Here is a 21,957-nt window from a genome sequence, read left to right as displayed (position 1 = left end):
TAGCTGCCCCCCTTAAAGATTTAGTCCTTTTAATTTTTCCTACTGTTCTCATCTGAGCTTGACATGTCTGGCCTAGACGAAACCTGTAGATACACTATATGGCCTAAAGTCTGTGCCTATCTGAGCAATACACCTATATGAGCCTGTTGGACATCCCATTTATGAGATTATCCCTCAGTTGTCTTATCTGATGTGATTGTTGTGCAATATAGATTTAATTTTATACCTTTTCTGAACTAGACAATAGTACGATTATAAAACAAAGGTTTTCTTTCCTCAAAAATCTTTTTATCTTTGTAACATTCCTATATACAAGCCTATACATAGTCTTCCCTTTTCCCATCATTCTTAAAGTAACACTAAAACTCAGGAGTTAAAACTTAAAAATGCATTCAAGTACCTTAACTCAGGGGTGGACAAAGTAATTGGAATTCAGGAGCAAGTCTGTGCAATCCTGGAGCCAGCAGGATTTTGTTTAAGAGCCAACTCCACTGACAATAACTAGAGAATATCCTCAAATTATGAGCCGGTTGTAATTTTTAGGCAGCATTGGCTACCTGGCTCCAGGGATCCGTCCAGCCCAGCACTATTAACAAAAATGTATCTTATTTGTGTATCAATGCAGATCCTCAAATCATCTCTGAATTGGTGCTGGCACTGTCCTTCCTTCTGGAGGGTGGCTACTTTTGTTCCCCATGGTCCCTGTGTAGCCACTGTGATGGACTACAATTTCGATTCAAATTATTAAACTAAAAATGTAAGATTGTAGTCCTTCACAGGAGTGAGCTTGGAGCAGTAACTACTGTACCTCCAGAAAAAAATTTACCGATAATACAAAACAAACAAATTCTGAAAACCATATTATCAAATTAGTTTTATTTGGTAATTCAGTCTGCAGTTGAACTATAAAAACTTCATTACAAGGTTTGAAATAATTTATTGAGCCTTTAGAAGTATTTTTTCCACAAGAAAATCTGAGTTTTAATGGTTTAAAAAAAATAAAGAAAAAAAATAAAATAAATCTGAACAATTTGACAAACAGTACGTCTGCTTTGGCGTCTTCCAACTGTCAACATTTGGGGAATCTTCTCTGCAAGACGGGTTGGTCCTGTTTTTCTATGCACACATTAATGAAGGGGAAAAATATATTCTGCAACAAAAATGAGCATCTATCCTTCGAAGGTCACTGCATGAAGAGGATACTGAATGCCATCACCACACAACATATCGCAACGTAAGGACTTTTCCGTTCACCTAGGAAAAAACATTTTTTTTACAGTAAAATATGTAAAGAGAGGAAAAATAATACAAAAAAAAAAAAGAGAAAAACTCCAGACTTATGAAAATATACAAAATTACCCATCAAAAAAGGTTGCAAAATGTAATACATTCAGTTAATAATTTAAGTTAATAATGACACAATGATAGAAATTAGTTTATTTTAAATGATATGAAATAGCTAGGTAAGCGAAATTGTGGAATCAATCCAAGATTGCAATGTTTTTGGCAGCAAAAGTCACCTTGAAATAGACTGTACGAATTCCAGTTACTTCCAAGACAGCATGTCAATCAGAGCTGTAAACATTACAATACATTGCTCTAATGTCTACTGAACAACCAAACAACATCTGATGAATTTAGACAAGTGTGGGTATCGTGTGAAGCCAAACTGTATTAAAGGCTATTTATTCAGCGGTTTATTTGAGTTGGCAGCAAAACATTGTAAAGATGAATGTTCAGATTTATGAACATACACTTCAGATTCATGGATGATTCATAGATCATTCATTCTGCGATTTCTTTTAAAAACTCAACATGGGTATATAGGGTGCCTAGTTGTCCTTTGGCAACTTTCAAACAAATTTGGCTCTAATAATTTAAAATGCTAAAGGTTTTATATTAACAACTGCATTAGCAGAGATGATGCTGCATAAGAAAAAGAAACTGTCCAGAATAATGAACATCCCTTAGACATGTGCAAAATATGAGCTATATCATTTTCTAGTAGAAAGAGCCAGACCCCAACCAATGCATGCTACTGATTGCAACTCAGCACGTCTTAAATGCCAAACTGCTAATATAAACCACACATTCTGCTCTGCTGATTTTATGCTGCATGAGGCCAGCAATATATCTACCTTAAGGTATGGCTGTACACCAAGCTCAGTGTGTCTGGAATTTTACGGGACTTCAGAGACAGTAGGGGAATGATGAAACTAGGAAGTAAATGCTCTTAGGGCAAGTTTGAGAACAATCAAACACAGCAGTTAAAGAATAGATTCTTCAAGGTGAATGCAGACCATGTGTGGACCAGACAGTGGCACTAGCAACTCTGGTATGTTATTTTATTATTGAACTAGGATCACACTAATCCAGCACGTTATTATTCTGAGTTGCTCCACTCAAGCGGCGGCCAAATTGAGTGGGGCACGTGAGATAACGTGCGGATTAGTGTGATCCTAGTTCATTTTATTACTTCATTGCGGTGCTGTATGTGTATAGGCCAACGTAGTTGGATCTGTATGTGCGTTATAATTAATCAAAATTAATCGATTTTAACAAAAATTGATTAATCGAACACCAAAATTTTAATCATTACCAGCCCTAAAAATATATATATATACACATATACACTGGACAGATGGATATAGATATACATCTATAGATATATATCTATATCCATCTGTCCAGTACAAGATCACAAGAGACAGAGCAGACTCCAGCAACTGTTCATCTAATAGGTTGGAAAAGGGAGGCGGGAAGAGAGGGGGTCACGGGGAGGGAAGTTGCTTGATTGTCTGTGTGTTTGTGGAGACGCATACATCATAGTAGCACACAAGGGTGACTGCATAGCACTTTTTGAGAAAGGAGACACTCTATAACAAGAAGTCAGGACCAGTGCAGAGGGGACCAGCTGATTCTGCAGGAAACTAAAACTTCTAAACATCAAGCAGCATCCAGTGTAAGTGATTTCATCAGCATTTAAATATCTTAAAATCCTTTTGACTTTGATATCACTTAAAGCACTAGAAGAGGTATTATTTATACTACACAGCTTGCAGCTAAAGAAACAAAAAGAAGGTTTTGATTTTTTTTTTCTTACACTTGTGATTTGCCATACAAAAAAATGCTCAGCGCTAGCAACAAAGTTCTTTTATTTTAGAATTTATATTAAAAAAATGCTTTAAAATGTTTCTACAGCAGCCAAGATAGTCCTCGGGGCGGGGAAGTCACATGAGGAAACGTGTTGGTGGATGGACTTGCATTATAATTTTGGGAAAATTTATCTGTGGATGGAGATTCATCTCAATTGTATCCAGCTATTCTTGTGAGTGTTTTTAATTCTTTTTAATAAATTTATATTTTAAACTGGATTACGCTATGGTTGTTCCTTAAAGGAGAACTATGAGGTGAGTGAAAATCACTCATCCTCATAGTTTGAGCCAAACTGTGACAATTAAACATGTCGGCTTTATAGATTGGGAAGTCAACGAACGCATACCGTCGCTCGCTCACTTCTCGATCATCTCCCTGCAGAGAGCGGTGACTGCCAGTCATCGCTCCACGCAGGGATTCCCCCCTTCCCGCTCCGATCCTCCAGCGCTGACTGGAGGAACAGACGAGGGAGGGGGCGGGCACAGATGGCTCTGCCTCTAGATAGGCTGAGCCAGCTGTCATTGACGCAGATGGGTGGATCTCGACAGCATTGTCGGGATCCGTCCTGGCTGCTGCGTTCTCAGTATACCGTAAGCTTTAGCTTGCTATATACTGAGCTTTGGGTCATGGGAGGACGCAAGTATATGTGCTCCCGTGACCCTTAGATAACTATGGGGGAAAACACTTACCCCATAGTTCTCTTTTAAACCTCTTTTTTTTTTTTTAAACGGATGAGCCATTACACAGGAGGAGAGAGTTTGCAGGAGTTGGATTCTTTGGATGGATGGACGAACAAACCAACAGAGATCAGCCACATCTAAGCGTTGTTAGACCATTTATTTTGGTCCACCTTATCTGGTGAGTGTTCCTTGGAATTATCTCAGAGGACGCAGACAGGAGGACTCTTCATTGTGAACATATTTATATATTATTGTTTGGACCATCTTGGCTGCTATAGAGACATTTTAAAGAGTTTCTCTTTATATAAATTCTAAAACAAGAGAACTTTATTGCTAGCACTGAGCATTTTTTGTGTGGAATATTACTATAAAAGGTTTATATAACCTTCTTTGCACAGCTATGGTTGAGGGTTAGTTTGTGAGAAATAGGAGCACGGATTATTTGGTAATATTACACTTGTGATTGTCTACATTAAAAAGGTAACTTACCAATTCGTGCGCACTTCCAAAATATTCCAAGTACTCTGCAACAAAAATAGGAGGGGTTTATGTAAACATTACTTAAGGAAAAAGCAGAGACATCGGTTATATATAGAAAACAACGAACCTCTATTGCTAGGAGGGAATTAACAAATACATGTAACCATTGCTTCTACAGGGATACCTGTAGTAGCAATGTTTACATTTATTTGCCAATTGCCTCCAGCTTTTTCATACTGTATCTCGTTACTAAGCTGTATTTACTTTCTTTTCTCGTCAACTCCATCTAGTGGCCATATTGCAGTATTTGCCCCATTCACTACTGCAGACAATATATGAAGAACATTCAAACAGAAGAGAAAATAGCCTTAAGAACCTTTGATTTTTACCCCACTCTTACAACATGTGATTATTTTGCACCTAATGAATGCACATGCAGTGTTGCTGGATGAATAGCCATGCAAATATTTTATAAAATAGACTTCAAAGTGTATGTCACCCCAAAAAAAAATCAATTGCTGTATTGTGTTACTCAAATAGGTTTGTCTGTTGATTTTTTTAAAATTTCATTTGCTGGTGCTAAATACCTGGTGATCCTGCCAGTGGTCCTTGATTTCTTTTCAAACAGAGTTGCCAAGCATGAAAGCAAATCCATTACCCAGAGCACAGCACAGATACAACTCCCACTTAGCCCTGTCTGTGTTAACTGCCAGACTCTGGGCAGAAACCCCATAACCTTCCGTGCTCTATTGCTAGACAATACACTATACAGAGATAAAAAAGAGGACTACAGGTAGGACCATGTTAACATAGATGCAAAGGAGCTGCCGCAATCACTTGATGCCTGAGCACCAGTATGTGCACACTTGTCAAATAAATAAAACAGGCGATTATGCCCACTACTACGGATTACAAAAGTGACAGCACAGCCTAATAAGATTATGTTTACATACACCAAACATCAAAACATACATACATCAAAACTTACCAGAACAGGGTTCCAATGCAAGGGTTCTATTTCCTGTGATTGCTTCTCTCTAAACAAGGCGGCATTTATAAAAATCTTTTTGGCTGCGCCCACACATCTCTCTGCAACCTCCATTCAAATCCACAGAGAGCTTGTACTCTGAAATGACTCTAGAGTATACACGTACTATAGGACTGAATGGAGAGTAGAGTGTACATGCCCAGTCAAGAGAAAAAAAAACACAAATGTAAGTAATAAAAAGGTGCGGGTCCAATACATGAATGAAAAATAAAACCTTTGTTAACTAACAGTTTTACCCTTCTGTAGAAGGCCAGGTTGTCCGTTATTACCCCTGAGCTGAGGAAGGAGACAATTCTCCACTGTGGCATTGCAGCCCAACACTTTTGTTCTGACAGAAATAGAACAAAGGTGAAGAACAGACAACGGAAAACGAACACATCTATCCTTAAGAGACAAGGCTGCACTATTACACCAACTTAAAAGGAGAACTATGGGGTGAGTGATTTACACTCATCCTCATAGTAAGAGCCTATGTGCGGCATTGAAACGGTCACACGTCGGCTCTATTGATTGGGAAATGAGCAAAAACAAAACACTGTTGCTGGCTCACTTCCTAATCATCTCCTTGTAGAGAGCGGTGACGATCAGTCACTGCTCCCCGCAGGTATTCCCCCCTCCCCTTTCCAATCCTCCAGCGCTGAGTGGAGGAACGGATGGGGGAGGGCACAGCTTGCTCTGCCTCTAGATAGACAGAGCCCGCTGTCAATCAGCCAGCTGGGTGGATCTCGACAGTATTAAAATCGGGATCCGTCACGGCTGAGGCACTCTCCGTAAATAGCGAGCTATATCAAGCTTTGGACGTTAGTATATGTCCTCCCGTGACCCTAAAGAGAACTATGGGATAAAAAGGTTAAAACATAGTTCTCGTTTAAAGTAAATGCTGGTTGACTGGCTATGTTGACTACTTAATTTAAAACAGTTTGAGACACTGTTTGCAAATCAGGAGTAAAGTAAACTTGTTTTTGGTCAAAGGCTCAATTATTAAAGTAAGAGTCAGCATGACAACCAGAAAATTGGTATTTCTTTGAAAAGTGGATATTCAAACCTTTACAAATGCCCATTGCCATCTGCTTTGCTTTAAACCCAACCTCATCAATACTGACAACATTTTAAAGGAGGTATGTAAGCATATGGGTTATTTAAAGGAGAACTATGAGGTGAGTGCTTTTCACTCACCTCATAGTTCTAGCCGACCTGTGACAATGAGACTGTCACAGGTCGGCTCAGTAGATCGGGAGGTGAGCGAACACATACCGGGTTCGCTCGCGCTGTAGCTCGCGGTACACTGAGCTTAGGGTAACGGGAGGACGCTAGTTTGTGTCCTCCCGTTACCCTAAGGAGAACTATGGGGAAAAACACTGACCCCATAGTTCTCCTTTAAATATATGCAATAACATTTATTGGACATTACAAATCTAGAATTGTAAAGCAAAACCATGTGCGACACATGTATAACATTTCCCCAATTTTTGAGGTTTCAGCATATTCTTCAGGAAGGTAAATATTTTAAGCCATTCTTTTACTTATTTATTCAAACCAGAAAGCCTACGTTAACAGAAGATTTAAGTCAGGATGCAAAAGCTTTAGTATTCTATTAGCAGAACGGGAAGAATAAGATTCAAGTGTCAAATGACAACCTGCATCCCAAGACGTTGTCCATCAGATGTTATCAGTCACATTCCAGTCTTGATCTAATTGACCCTTTAGATGAGGTGATCAGTACCCTGCAGGGAAAGGTCTTCCTGGTTAGCACCCAGCAAAGAGCTGGCAGCTTTAAGGATTACTGAAACTCCAAAGTTTTGAGATAAGGTTCCATAGCACATCCTAAGTCTGGCTCTGCTTGTGAGAGAAAAGGCCAACCCAAAGCTGAAAATCCGTGGGTGGGTGTCCAGGCCAGGGCTGTTGTACCAAGACAAGAGGTGTCAGCAAGCATAACTAAAGGCGTTAAGAGTGGTACACACAGAAGGCATGTGGCAGGCTATGTTTCAGCTAGAAGTAGAGTCTGAGCAGCCATGAGAAACAAGACTAAGGAGGCGAAACATTGTTTCCTGCAGTAATTTGCTGAATCAGTGATAAAATACTGTTTGCTGCTTTACTAAGGAATAAACATAGGCATGAAAATGTAAAAACGCACTATAGCACTATATATATTAGGGATGCACCGAGATATCGGTCGCCGAAACATATCGCCCGAAAAATGGCAGTTTTGGCATAATGCCGAAAGTGCAATTTTCTGGCCAATGCAGCAGTGCATCCATTCTTTCTCTGCTCCCAGCTGGGCGCTGCTGTGTGTCCCAGCGAGGGGGAGAGAAATTGTCACAGGCGGCCGAGCGCTGCAGGAGGAGAGTGCTGTGAGCAGCCGGCATCTTTCCTCCCCGCACCGCTCAGCCTCCTGTCACAGATCGGCAGTGCAGTGTGTGGGCAGAGACAGCTTCCAGTGCTGTCACAGGGGGCTGAGCTCCTCTCGCTCAGCCTCCTGTGACAGCGTATCAGGAAGGAGAGCTATTACAAAACACTCAGCGAAGTGATCACTGAGTGTTTGTAAATAATTGAGCACATAGCATGTTGACTATATCCTCAATTATGAATGAATGGGAAGTGATCTACATCACCTCCTGTTCATTCAGGATTGTGGTTATAGTAAACATACTCTGTTCTCATGGTATGAATGAACAGGAACACTCAGTATAGAGGATTCCTGTTCATTTATAACGGGGGCTGTAGAAAAACAGATTGAACACTGTGTCCTCAATCTCTTTTTCTGTTTTAAAAGGGAAATATCTGGGGTCTGTTTAGATCCCTACTATTTCCCCAAAGCCCCGAAAAGTAAAGTAAAAAATATTTACTAAAAAATGAATTAAAAAAAAATTAAATTAAAAAGCGTTGGATGCAGTGGTGTAATGAATGCCGCCACTGGACTCTAGAGAAGTGGAGACATGCTCTCTTGAGTGACGAATTACGCTTCTTTATCTGGCAATCCGATGGACGTGTCTGGGTTTGGCGGTTGCCAAGAGAGCAGTACTTGCCTGACTGCATTGTGCCAAGTGTAAAGTTTCTAGTTAATAGGTTGGACTTGATGGACTAATGTCTTTATTCAACCTCAAATACTATGTAACTATGTAACTATGATCGAGGGGGGTTATGGTGTAGGGTTGTTTTCCGGGGGTTGGACTTGACCCCTTGGTTCCACTGAAGGGAACCCTTAAAGGCATACCAAGACATTAAGCATACCAAGACATTTTTGGACAATTTCATGCTCCCAACTTTGTGGGAACAGTTTGGGGATGGCCCCTTCCTGTTCCAGCGCACAAAGCAAAGTCCATAAAGACATGGAGGAACTTGACTGGCCTGCACACAGTCCTGACCTCAACCCGATAGAACACCTTTGGGATGAATTAGAGCGGAGATTGCGAGCCCGGCCTTCTCGTCCAACATCAGTGCCTGACCTCACAAATGCGCTTCTGGAAGAATGGTCAAACATTCCCATAGACACACTCCTAAACCTTGTGGACAGCCTTCCCAGAAGAGCTGAAGCTGTTATAGCAGCAAAGGGTGGGCCAACTCAATATTGTACCCTACGGACTAAGACTGGGATACCATTAGAGTTCAAGTGCATGTTAAGGCAGGCGTCCCAATACTTTTGCCAATATAGTGTATATACACATACACTATTTGTAAAACAAAGACTTCTCAGAGCTCTTTAGGTTAGCCAAAGAGAGCACAGTGGATCAGGAGTAATGCAAATGTCTTCTTGTTCAAAGAAAGTGTTTAGGGAACTTTGCCTTGAAATCATGGACAAAGCCATCTAAAAAGGGATTCCTTATTAAAGAGTCCCTCCCCTTACTCATTGACTTGTGCTTGTAGACTACAGAGAGTGTTGTTGTGGATCACCTGCACGCCATACGGCATTAAAAACTATGGAGGTTATAAATTTGGCGCTCAAAGTGATGACACGGTTGGCGCCGTGTGTACTCAGAGGTCACTATGTCACCCTGAGGAAGGGAGCCGGAGTGGCCCCGAAACGCTGGCTTGTATGACGTATGTGACACATGTTCAATAAATAACGAACAGGGTATTCACAATATCCATTTGAATCCTGTGAGTGCTGGCAATTCCTTCATCCTTTTCTGTTTACTACAGAGATCAATAATTATAGCTGAAAGCAAGAGGCTCTTTACCACAGAGAATCATAAAGATGTGAAAAAAAGCGGAGCGCTTATCTGAAAATAAGAAATACACATGTGCAATATTTCTTTATCACACAGTCAGCGAGCCATATCATTTCTCAAAAAATACTAATGATGTTGCACATATTTTGGTATACTACAGTGGCACCTGTGGAGCCTTAAGTAAGCAAATAAAATGAAATCCTAGATCCCTTTACCCACATCCAGTCACAAGTACAACTATACTTTAGTTAAAATATAGTTGTAACTGTGTGATGTCCGGCAGCCTATTAGCCTCATTAACCAGCTATTTAATACATCCTTGCAAGAGCTAACAACACACGCCCCTCTGAGGAAGTCCCCTTGTGGGAGGAAACGCGTCAGGGTTACGTGTGTCTACCACTTCCCTGGACACTCGAAATTACTCATCCCACACGCCAGTCCTGGTAGATGCATATCCCGGCTGGTTTTAAAAGTGTGGAGACTGAGCACAGCCGGTTCTATTTGGTGCGAGCCCAGCTGACCTGGAACCCTCCAGCAGAGTTTGACTGAACAGATCTGATGACCGTTTGTGGTAACTGCACTTCTGCGGATCTTCAAGAGTACCTGGAATCTCTCACCGTGGAGACCCCCACTTCTACCGTTGCTGCTGTCTGCTGTTTCATTGTGCGGCCGCACATATATTTTTTCTGCAATCTAAATCGAAGTTCGCGGGTCAGTGAGAGTCCCTAGCAAGGGGAAAGGGAAGGGCGTTTACATCGTTTTAGCCCTACCAATATACCCCTCTCTCTGAATCCTAAACCACAGCTACAGGACACACTCTTCGAAGTGAAGCACTATTCAACCATCTAGCACTGAGGGATCCGAGCAGGACTGTCTCTCCCTAAACCGTATGAGCTGTGAGTAACTTTGGATACTCTGTATCCGTATATGAAATACAGTGCATGTATCTGTGTCAATCAGGTCTTTGCTACACCAGCTGGCTTATAGATCCTCCGTGTTACTATTAACTACTGTTTGTTCAAGGGAAGTTTTTTAATTGATTTTAATGTCTTGTAATGTATGTATTGTTTGGTTTATATCCGTTTCTTTACAATTAAATGAATTTTTTGATTAAATTTACATGTTTATACCTGTTTACTAAACCAGCTCCAAGAAAGGGATTTCATAAATTAGGGGATACTCCGATTCTTGACAATATTTCTTATTTACCTAAAAACATAGAAACCACATTTAAAAAAAAAATATGTTACTTTCATTTTGACCAAAAAGGAATATAAAAAAAAATTGCACATTTGCTATAGATGACATTTCTCAGGAGAGGTGCACACTGCAAAGCCTACCCAAGCAGTCAATACATGGTTTGGATTTGAAGTGGATTAAGAAGTGACTGTACTCTGTAACATTTTGGTACGATGGATGGGGACTGGCAATATGAAAAGTGACTCTTCCACCATCTCAACACTTGAGGTGACTGTTAAATAGTAAAAATCTAAATGTAACTTACCCAGTTTTATTTTTGTCCAGAAGATTGGGTACCATAGCTCTGAGATAAGCACATGTACATATCAGCAGGAGAATCACTGTCAGTAAGCTCTGGAAGTTAAAAATAGCAGACTGGCAAGGAGACAAAAAAAAATGTTAGTAAAATTAAAACCAAAGTAGGTCGATTTTACAATTTCATCATTGAGAGAAAGAATTCTAATATTTTTGGGCTACATGTAACAGCAACTAGTAACAGTGATCAGTCACAGGAACATAACAGATATAAAAATAAGTAGGAACAGACGTTGCTGTCTGTATCCTGTTAGAGAGGTAGAAAGATGAAGAAATCACTGGCACTCTGAAGTTCCAAAACTCAGATCTTCTTTAATGACATAATTAAGGTGGTCTCACAGTGTGTAGCAATGTTTTCGGAGCCCAATTTGGTTCCTTCCTCAGGCAAAACAAAGTCACTTTGTTTGCCTGAGGAAGGAACCAAACATTTGGAACTTTGGAGTGCCAGTGATTTTTTTCTATAGATTGATTTGCGGTGCCATCCACATGCACTGCCACACCCACTGCCGTTAGGAGTTCGATGGGACACAACACTATTACGAAGATATTCCCCCACTTTATGTCCTCGAAACACAACAGGAAGTCAGGTACAAATCTCTGCAAATTAAAGGGAAATCCCCATTAAATAGTTGTCATAAGGACAGGTGATCCCACTGTAAAATTCCCCTTCACCTTCTGCTCTCCTGTTAACTGTAGAATTTTGGATTTCACTGCTGGTAATATGGTCACCAGGATAAATCTCCGCAATGGGAAAACCGACAATAGAAAAAAACCTATGCAGAGAAATGGTCAGTACAGCAGCAGTCGGATACCAAAGTTTACGGAAGGCCACATCCTCAGCAAGAAAACCCATCAAGGTTTCAGAGACATGCACGTCCTCTTTCTCAAGGTGGCATGAACATAGATAAGTGGTATGCAGCCTCTGCTCTCCAGCTGTTAAGGAACTACAAGTCCTATGCGGCATTGCAAGACTGACAGCCACAGGCATGATTTCCTAGAGGCAAGATAAGATTTGTAGTTTAAGCACAGGGGGAGTGCCAAAGTTATCGAGCCCTGCAAGAGATCAAGCACCCAGACATTTTGGACAGGAAGTATGTGTGCAGAACAGACTTGAATGTAAAAAGCAATACAAATGTGACATGGTTGCTAACCCTTCTCTTGAAAAGAAAAAGCACCCCCCACCCCCCCCAACCAAGACTGTTCTGGGTTCTGCAGCAAATCATAAGCCATTGTGTAGGTCTGCAAATAATGATTGTTTTCACAATCGATTAGTTGGCCGATTATTTTTGTTTTTTTAGATTAAATCAGATTAAAATGAAATACAAATTCTTAATTTAAAATGAAATACACAAATGCAGTGGTCACAACGTTGGTGGGAGGCGCGTTTGGGGTGACATTGAAATGAAACCGAAAATTACTTTTTCCCACTTTTTAGAATGTTTTTTTTAAAAAAAGAATTGTATTGTAAGCACATGGTGCTTGAATAGGTTCAGCCAGGGAATGACAGCTGCCAGTGGCAAGATTCCACAGACGGCAGCTAAATGTAAATTCAGCAGGTAGTGGGCTGGTCCAATAGCCAGCCTGCTATTGGCCATTTCAAATTGCAAAATCTAATTCAAAATATACCCCATTTAGCCTCATAGCAAATAAACTACCAAATATTTAAAGGTTTTAACATAAATATCAATTCCACATGCATACAAATATTTATTAAAGGAATTATTGGAAGCTTTCACAAATCAGCACATTTTAATGGATCTGGTTTGTGACCCTTGACAGGAGGATAACCAGATTTTGTCAATTCAGACATTACAAGAAAAAGAAGCAAAAACAAAATCATGTGAATGCAGGCACAGTACAATTTTTTGGGGGGGGGGGGAATAGTTCTATAACTAGGGGAAGCAAAATTCCTGGCCAAATGCTGCGTTTTGCTGAGGGTTGGATTTCATGGAAAGGGGGAGGGATTGGCTGTCCTCCAAATTTTAAACACATTCATCAAATATTGTCAAGCATCACATATGTACTGGAATGGAATGGGATGGGATGTTGCAATGGGCGAGTTCAGGAAATCAGACGAAAAGCAGTCTATCAGGAATAATCCTGACGAAAGCTAAGCTTTAAACCAGGTGGACAGTAAACTATATAACATAGTTTCCTATAGGTTAACAAAATGTATGCTGAGCCACCTCTCCAAAACTCCAATCCCAACTCCAAAAAACTCCGGGACCTCTGGGGGCAGACCACACAAACCCGTAATCAAAAAGCAATGAAAGGTTGCATCACCGCCGCCACCAATCAGACCAAAACTTTATTGGAAGAATTACAAGTCCATGTTGTGATCCCAGTCTAAGCACCAACTTTCTAATTTTAGAGATCAACAACAAACGGTTAGTTGTTTTTTGAATTTTGTTTCCTATGCATTAGTGTAAGAGACACTTTTTGGTTTGTGTATTCCAAATAAAAAAAAATTACATACAAATCTCACTTTGAACCCACTGTTCCACGGAGTAGCTTCACACATATGTATGTATGTATGCCTGCATGCATGTATCATCACAGATGGAATGCATTTTACTAGAGAGTTAATCAAATACCCCTAATGATGGATATTCTATACCTGCCTCAAGCCAAGTTACATAGGTTAATATGAAACTACAAACGATCCCATAAAATGGCAATGACATGTGATTTTCTAGGCAATGTGGAGGGGGAAAGGAACAGGGCATTTCTTCTTATGAAACATATAGAGGTCAGAGTGACAGAAATACAAGATAGAGGCATAATGGTTATCCACAGGCAGACTAGTTGCAAATGCTCTCTTGTTCGAATACCTTGCTGGTCAGATTGATGGACTCTAGGGGAAGCAGATCACTTTCATTTTGACTTTATTTGACCTTACTTATACCGCACTGGAAGCTCGAAATTGAATTTAACCATTTGATATGCTCTAAAGACAAAACATTAACATTGCCTTAGGCACCAGTTGGAAAGCTGTCAATGCAATGGATACCAGAGCCTGGCTATCAGAACCATCTCTCCCCAAATCTAACCTTGTGTCTTATATGATCAAGGAGAAAAGAGACTTCTGGCTTCCATCTTCATGTCCGAAAGTGTCTTTCAACACAAAGAAAAAAAAAGTAATGTGTATACTCTGGATGTTATCAATGAATATTCTGAATTTCCCCTCTACATATTTAATTTAACAAAGGATGTGCAAAAAAAAAAAAAAAAAGGGGAGAAGATTTATTTACACTGTGTAATGTGACTAATGTGCTCAAGTGGGCCCTGAAACAAGGAGTGCGGAAGCCCTTACCACCATCCCCCCTTTATGTGCTTTGACAAATTTAAAACCTTATCTTGTAGCCAGTGAAAGCTGAGGAAGTTGGTAGTGACAAAACCTTTACCACGCATATTCAGTATGTTTAAAAGGAGAACTATGAGGGGAGTGAAAAATCACATCCTCATAGTTCGAGCCTATGTGCGACAATGAAACTGTCACAAGTCGGCTCTATAGATCGGGGAGTGAGTGAACACATACCAGCGCTGACTGGAGGAACGGACGGGGGAGGGGGTGGGTACAGCTGGCTCTGCCTTTGAATAGGCAGAGCCAGCTGTCACTCACGCAGCTGGGTGGATCTCGGCAGTAATGTCGGGATCCGCCCCGGCTGCGGCGCACACAGTATACAGCGAGCTGTAGCTTGTGATATACTGAGCTTCGGGTCACGGGAGGACGCTAGTAGATGTCCTCCCGTGACTCTTAAGAGAGCTATGGGGAAAAACCACTTATCCCATAGTTCTCTTTTAAAGAAAAAGTGTAAAGAATTGTAAGAGAGCATACATTCTGGAGTGTAGTGTATTGTTAGCCTCTGTTCACACCTCTGCGATGTTGGAGTGCACACGATACTGAATCTGATACCACATTGCAGTTGTAAAATGAATGAACTGCCCTACCGCAGTGCACCAGCACTACTTGGCTGGAGTCACTGTTCAGCTGACAATTTCCCCCGATTCCTTTAACAAAAAATTACTTTTGTTGAGCTGGTTGGTACTGGCAGAACCACCCACATGTCGAATTTCGGTCAATTCAGCAGAAACCAGGAAAATTTGATCAGTGTACGACCAGCTTTACAGACCTGCATTGTAGGGGAGAAGCTACACAAGAGATTTGAATCTCTTGCATTTGGTTAAAGAACTTAACCACTTGCTGGCAGTCTCCTGAATAGGATATAGCTACAGAGAAGATTTTTAGTAGCCCAGTCCTGGTAATAAAATCACTAGAAAATATCTGCTAAATGAAGCAAACGATTGCTAAACAAATGGAATAAATGGCTCATTATAAAAGCAAGCTATATACAGCAAGTATCGGTTAGCAAGTATCATAAAGCAGCACCTTGCTTCATCCACATGTGATTGATAGCTGCAATGTGCGATCATGTGAGACTGATAGCAATAAAACACTACTTGTGTAGCTAACTCCATTGGGAGTCAGTTGTTCCAATGTTTGCAAATATTTGCTACACCAAGAAAATATAGTAGCAGGCTATTAAAAATCTCCTGTACAGCTCACGCCTTTTCAGGTGACTGGCAGCCAGTGGTTACATTTGTTAACAGCAAGAAATTAATCGCCCGTGCAGCTTAGCACTAGGGAGCCATAAAGCAGAGACATTTTGTATCACTGCGAAGCAAGTTTGTGTAGTTACCAAATATGGCTGCCTCCGTGTACACATGTAGTTAAAAACTATACATTAGATATGTGTTTAAAACATTATCACACATTGATACGAATATTTACAATTAAATGTAATCTGCATGTAGATTCAAACAAATAAAAAACCTATACTTTCCCTTAAAATAAATGCATTAAAGCAGACCCATCTTTCAGTTCTCATTTACACCTGAGAGACTGCTGACTCGAGTATAAGCCGAGGGGGGCACTTTTCACCCAAAAAAATGGGCTGAAAATCTCGGCTTATACTCGAGTATATACGGTAGGTGCGCTTTTTTGCAAATTTTTAAGTGCATGAATTACACTTATATAAAGTTGTGAGTTTTTAGCATTTACACTGAAGTCCAAGGGGACAAAAAGCGCAGAATCTGCCAAAAATAAGATCATACACTTTTTTCAAGCGACAGGCTTTTTGCTACAAGCGACAAAATGCTCAGATGTGAACATGAATCGTTTTTTTCGGGCAGAAAAAAGCGATACAAAACGCTTAGTGTGAATGAGGGCTAAAGTCCAGAAGTCACCAGACACAGGTCAGCATTATGAAACTACATTATTGCGCTGGGGGGAAAAAAAAAAAAAAGTTCCTTTCTTGCACTGAAAAAAATACAAAAAAAACACAACCAAAAAAACAGCGTAAGTGTAGGAAAGAACGCATGATCTCAGACCAGTATTTGCATCGTGGAGGTCATTGGAGACTGCAGATTATTGTTTCAGTCAAAGTGCATTTGTGACCAGACGATGGACATTAAAGCAACGAAGTAAATAAATGTATTTTATTGTTTATCCGATTAACCGATTAATCGAACTTAATAATCGGCTAACTAATCGATTTTGAAAATAATCGTTAGCTGCAACTCTACTAATTTGTATTGGGATTGAAGCACAGTGTCAACAGCAATTCAGAGATGATTTGAGGATCTACAGCCGAGTGACAGAAATAATCTACATTTTGTTAATAGCTTTAAGATTTATCACCAGAGTTTAGTGTCACTTGTTCCACAGAAACAGTTGTATTTTTTTTAATGCAATGATGTTGTGTTTTATGCACGCTTTAATACAGAACTTCTCCAGGCATTTTGTCTAGTTATGGTTACTCTTGGTTTCACAGCTATTCTGGCACATGTGAAATGAGAGATTTGTGTATGGATAAATTTAGCCGTCCTTTACAAACACTCCAGAAAGAAAATAACACCTTTGAGATTTCTCTTGTAAAGGATATGACACGATCGTCTAATCAAACTCGGCATTCTTAAGTCTCCCATTTACATTTCAGGCCTCACATACTATCTCTCTCCAGAATGCTTTTAAGAGCCTCTCAGCTACCTATCACTCTCCTTCTAACTCCTTTGCTCATCTCATAAAATCTTCTTCCACTTAAGATTTGGATGTTGTGATCAGGAAGTACCTTAGTTTTATCCTGACAAGGTCAGAGGGAAACAGCCATGGGTGTTAGAAGACGAGACATCTATATTTATTTTCCTGCAAAGAAATTTACAGCACATGCCATACATAAGGGCCGACCCATAAAATGTCTGCTGACCCAAGACCTTATAAAACATGAATTAACTGAACATTAGAGCACATTTTATAAATACGTTCATACAAAAGTAGCATTCACTTTCACAGCTGTCTTTAAGATGGACAGCGAATTCAAAGTTGGTCATACTGGCTGTGGTCCTACCCATTGCACAAAATAAAAGACAATTGTCACAGTTAAAAGACCTTCCTTCCTGTGATTAAAGTGACACTAAACTCAGGAGTTAAACCTTAAAGATGCATTCAAGTATCTTAAAGTGACATTAAACCCTCAGATTTTTTTAACATAAAATACTGTAATGTTTGTCTTACTGTAATCTGGGGTTGTTTCCCTTCTCTTTGCTGCTCTTCCTTTTAAATCTGTATCTGTTCTCATGCTGGGCAGAACTTCTGTTTTGCAGAAGACTGCCTTGTCTCTGGAATGGATACATGGTGTCTGTGTGTAGGTTTGCAACCTGAGCCAGCACTACAGGAAGAGGCACTCAGCTGCAAAGGGAAGTTCTCCCCAAGCATGAGAAGAGATACAGATTTAAAAGGAAGAGCAGCAAAGAGAAGGGAAACTACCATGGATTACAGTAAGGTACACATTACTGTATTGGTTTATGTTAAAAAAAATCTGAGGGTATAATGTCACTTTAAGTATTAACAAAAATGTAGCTTACTTGTGCATCACTCAGCTGTAGATCCTCAAATCATCTCTGAATTCATACCGACACTGTCCTCCTTTCTGGAGGGTGTTGTAAAGTAGCCACCGCTCCAAGCTCGCTCCTGTGATGGACAACAATCTCAATACAAATTAGTAAACTAAATGCGAGATTTTAGTCAGGAGCGAGCTTAGAGGGCTGGCTGCTTTACAACACACACAGGGACCATGGGGAACAAAAGTAGCCACCCTCCAGAAGGAAGGACAGTGTCAGCACCAATTCAGAGATGATTTGAGGATCTACAGCCGAGTGATACACTGGGGGGAATTTATCAAAACTGGAGCAGAGAGAATCTGGAGCAGTTGCCCATGGCAACCAATCAGCATCTCCCTACAGTTTGCTCAGGTGAGATTTGAAAATGAGAGAGAGATGCGAATTGGCTGCAGCGCAAATCTGCACCACTTTTTGTCTGCTACAGTTTTGATAAATCCCCCCCATTGTTTTTAACAGTTATGGTACTTGAAATAATTTTTAAGATTTAACTCCGGAGTTTAGTGTAACTTTTATTGGTGTTGACACCTTATTAAAATATGAAGAGGTAGTGGATAGATTGACCATGTTCTGCTGGCAGCGTTTGGGATAATTAAATAAGAGCTTTTGTAGTAAAACCAGCAATGGTACAGAAGTGTTCGGGAAATCATCTTAAAAAGTATTAAAAAACAAAATACTCAAATAGTTTTTTTATTAAACTTACTATCCAATGGAAACTAGATTTCTATCTCTAGGCCCACTAAATAAAAAGGGAGTCATCTCCGAGTCAGGCCCAAGATTAAAGACTACAGAGATCTGGAACTCAGGTATTCGAGGGGGGAAAACAAAATCTCCATGAGATTTCACTTAACGATATATATACTTTCATATAAACAACAGTTATGCTTCATGCCTAGCTCCCATGCCCAACATGCATACTTACCTACAGTCAACGGCGGCAGCCTACAACAAACTTTAAATAACATGGCTTTTTTTCTCTCCCTCTTTTTCTTTTCTTTTCTCTATTAATAAATTAAGGTCTCCATTTTTTTGAATACCCGGGCGAGCGAAATACTGAGCTCGCCAGGAGTATCTATCATATGTAAAATCAGTAAATAACAACAGTATCCTTATGGATAAGTTAGGAAATCTTGTCATATTGGCTCCCTGCTTGGAAGTAGATGCTCATTGGTTGGAATGATACCCAGTTAATGAGCTTATAATAGTATGGTTAAGCTTTAAAGGGGGGAGAGGGAATACTGTGGTGAGATTATAGTTTTTCTTTTTTCCCGATATGGCAATGTGTTACATATGATATTGAAATATAACGAAATGTTAATGTATAAGATGGAAACCAATAAAAATTTTGAAATATAAATAACATGGCTGACATCTTGCTTTCCGCAGGCTGAAGGTTATAAGGCCATCTATTTAAACCCCCCTTTATAAGACTTTTGGAAATTGACTGTGCAGGCAACAAATAGCTGAAAGGGAATATGAAGATACGGCAGACTACAACATTCAGGTAAGTATGCATCCAGGGCAGGAATAGGTATGATAAATGTATTAGATATAAAAGGCACAGTATATTGATGTTAAAGGGAGGGGAAGTTTTAAAAAGCTTGCAGTATGCTGTTTGTTCAATGTGAAAGCCAACATACAACTTAAAGTGACATTAAAGGATATTTTTTTTTCCCTCCCCCCAATGTTAATGCCAGCACTTACCTTAACTTAAATGATGTCTCTTAATCTGATCTTCCTCTTCCTTCCTGATGTTCTCATCTGTCCCTCCAGCGGTGCAGCGGCTCTCCGATCCAGCGCTGACTCCTCTCTGCTTGCAGGCGATGTCTTCATGCGGATGCACGCGTCCATAGACTTACCTTGCGTCTCTGCTCGTCTCCCGGCCGAGAATCCGAACTGCTCATGCGTCAGAGCAGATTCGTTTTCTCGGACGAGAGCGCGCAGCAAAAACGAGGTAAGTTTAAACCGTTGTTAAAGCGTTTTGTTTAAAAAAAAAACAAAAAAACTTTTTGCCTATATCTACTGCTTCACAGCAGTAGATATAGGCAAAAAAAAACAGGCTTTAGAACCCCTTTAAGAGTCTAGTGTTTTTTTTCCACGGATAAGTAAACTTATTCATAAAAAGGTAGGTTCCAGCTATCATCACGTGCACAAAAGGTATGTTCACTTACCTACGGGAGTTTAGACAATAGTAATTTTGGCACAGTTATCTTATTAGTACGTATTTACAAAGTGCTAAAATGAAATGATCATTGGACAGAAAAGCAGACAGACCACAAACGTTGGGTAAACAGGCTGCATCAAATCTAACAGTGAATGTTTAAAGCTGATTTCTTTTGGGCAGGCAAGATCAAAGCATGGTCCTGAGAAGGAAGAAAAAAAAACGCAGAGTTCAAGCATGCATACACAGGATTTTGTAACAGTTTGTAAATAATCTGATCATAGAAATTTTTTTTCCCCAGACATCTATATTTATTGTTAACTTGTAACACACTGACCTACTGAAAATGCTGGTTGCGTGGCTAATTTTGACTTGGATATTCTCAGAACTGACCTGAAAAAGGTATGCAGCAGCCTGAAATCATAACTCTTTCTATACGTGTTTTGGGTTTTTATAACTGATCTGCGTAAACAACTCTGGGTGTATTAAAGCCTTTGGACCAGCATAACAGCCAGACAACTAGTTTTTTCAGGATAGGTGTCAGCAATAGCAATTAAATTAGTATTTATATTATGCACATTTCACTCAACGGGTACAATATCCGGTACTGGATTATGCTACTCTGCAAAAACAAGTGCACAGGTGACATCTGTGGTTGGACACAAGAGCTGGTCAAAGGATCTCAAATGGAGAACGAAAAGGAAAAAAAAATAAAAAAAATTGTGACCCTCATTTCTATGCGGCATTAAACAGCAGCTGTTCAGGTTGAAATAGTTTGTCATCAAAGCTGCTGCAAGCTGGTCCTAAAATGTTCTATTCATAGTCGTTTTCTTTTATCTGTATAATAAATTATTCACACTCATAAAAGATCTGCAAACCATAAAGTAAAGGAAACTGTCCAACTGTAGACCTGGCCTTGGTGATTTTGTTGTGGAGGTCTCTGGGTCAGGAACACGCTGATCAAAATAGGAAGATTCGTTAAAGTTTGTTACCAAGCACATTTATAAAGCACATAGATGCACACATTATATCCGTATTTAAAGGAGAACTATGGGGTTAAGGCTTTTGCCCATAGTTCTCCTTAGGGTAATGGGAGGACACAAACTAGCGTCCTCCCGTCACCCTAAGCTCAGTATACCGCGAGCTGTAGCGCGCGGTATACTGAGACGCCGCCGTATACTGCGAGCTGCTGCTCGCGGTATACTGAGACGCCGCAGCTGAAGCGGATCCCGAAAATTGTGCCGGGATCCGCCCAGCTGCGTGACTGACAGCTGGCTCTGCCTATCTAGAGGCAGAGCCAGCTGTACCCGCCCCCTCCCCCGTCCGTTCCGCCAGTCAGCGCTGGCGGATCGGAGCGGGGAGAATCCAGCACCTCCCACGCCGGTATGTGTTCGCTCACCTCCCGATCTACTGAGGCGACCTGTGACAGTCTCATTGTCACAGGTCGGCTAGAACTATGAGGTGAGTGAAAATCACTCACCTCATAATTCTCCTTTAATGCTCCAATGGTGGGATTTATATTGTCTCCATCGATCATAGTATACAAAGCACATGGCACTGGCTGCAATAGGTAAGTACAATCTTACATGTACACACGTGTTAAAAGAGAACTTTGGCCGTGGTTCTCTTTAGGGTCACAGGAGGGAGGACATTTGCTAATGTCCTCCTGTAGCCCAAAACTCAGCATATAGCAGCCGAGAAAGATCCTGGCAATATTGTCAGGATCCACCCTGCTGCCTGATTTGACAGCTG

At 40.4% G+C, this 21,957-nt stretch overlaps 1 protein-coding gene across 1 annotated transcript in view; it reads right to left on the bottom strand.

Moving 5' to 3' along the window:
- Positions 1 to 1,123: 1,123 nt before the first annotated feature.
- Positions 1,124 to 21,957, bottom strand: part of TMEM167A (transmembrane protein 167A) — a 32,269-nt gene continuing 11,435 nt past the window's right edge. The window contains exons 2-4 of the mRNA XM_018564731.1: positions 11,038 to 11,147; positions 4,326 to 4,360; positions 1,124 to 1,254 (exon numbers count right to left, since the gene is read on the bottom strand). Of these exons, the coding sequence (XP_018420233.1) occupies positions 1,184 to 1,254; positions 4,326 to 4,360; positions 11,038 to 11,147 (216 nt within the window). The 3' untranslated portion in view covers positions 1,124 to 1,183. The remainder of the gene's footprint in view (positions 1,255 to 4,325; positions 4,361 to 11,037; positions 11,148 to 21,957) is intronic.

This window comes from Nanorana parkeri, unplaced genomic scaffold (genome assembly GCF_000935625.1).
Source record: "Nanorana parkeri isolate BGI_ZX_2015 unplaced genomic scaffold, ASM93562v1 scaffold775, whole genome shotgun sequence".
Lineage (NCBI taxonomy): Eukaryota > Metazoa > Chordata > Amphibia > Anura > Dicroglossidae > Nanorana > Nanorana parkeri.
Note: the sequence above shows the minus strand (reverse complement) of the source record. Positions and strands in the feature narration are given on the sequence as shown.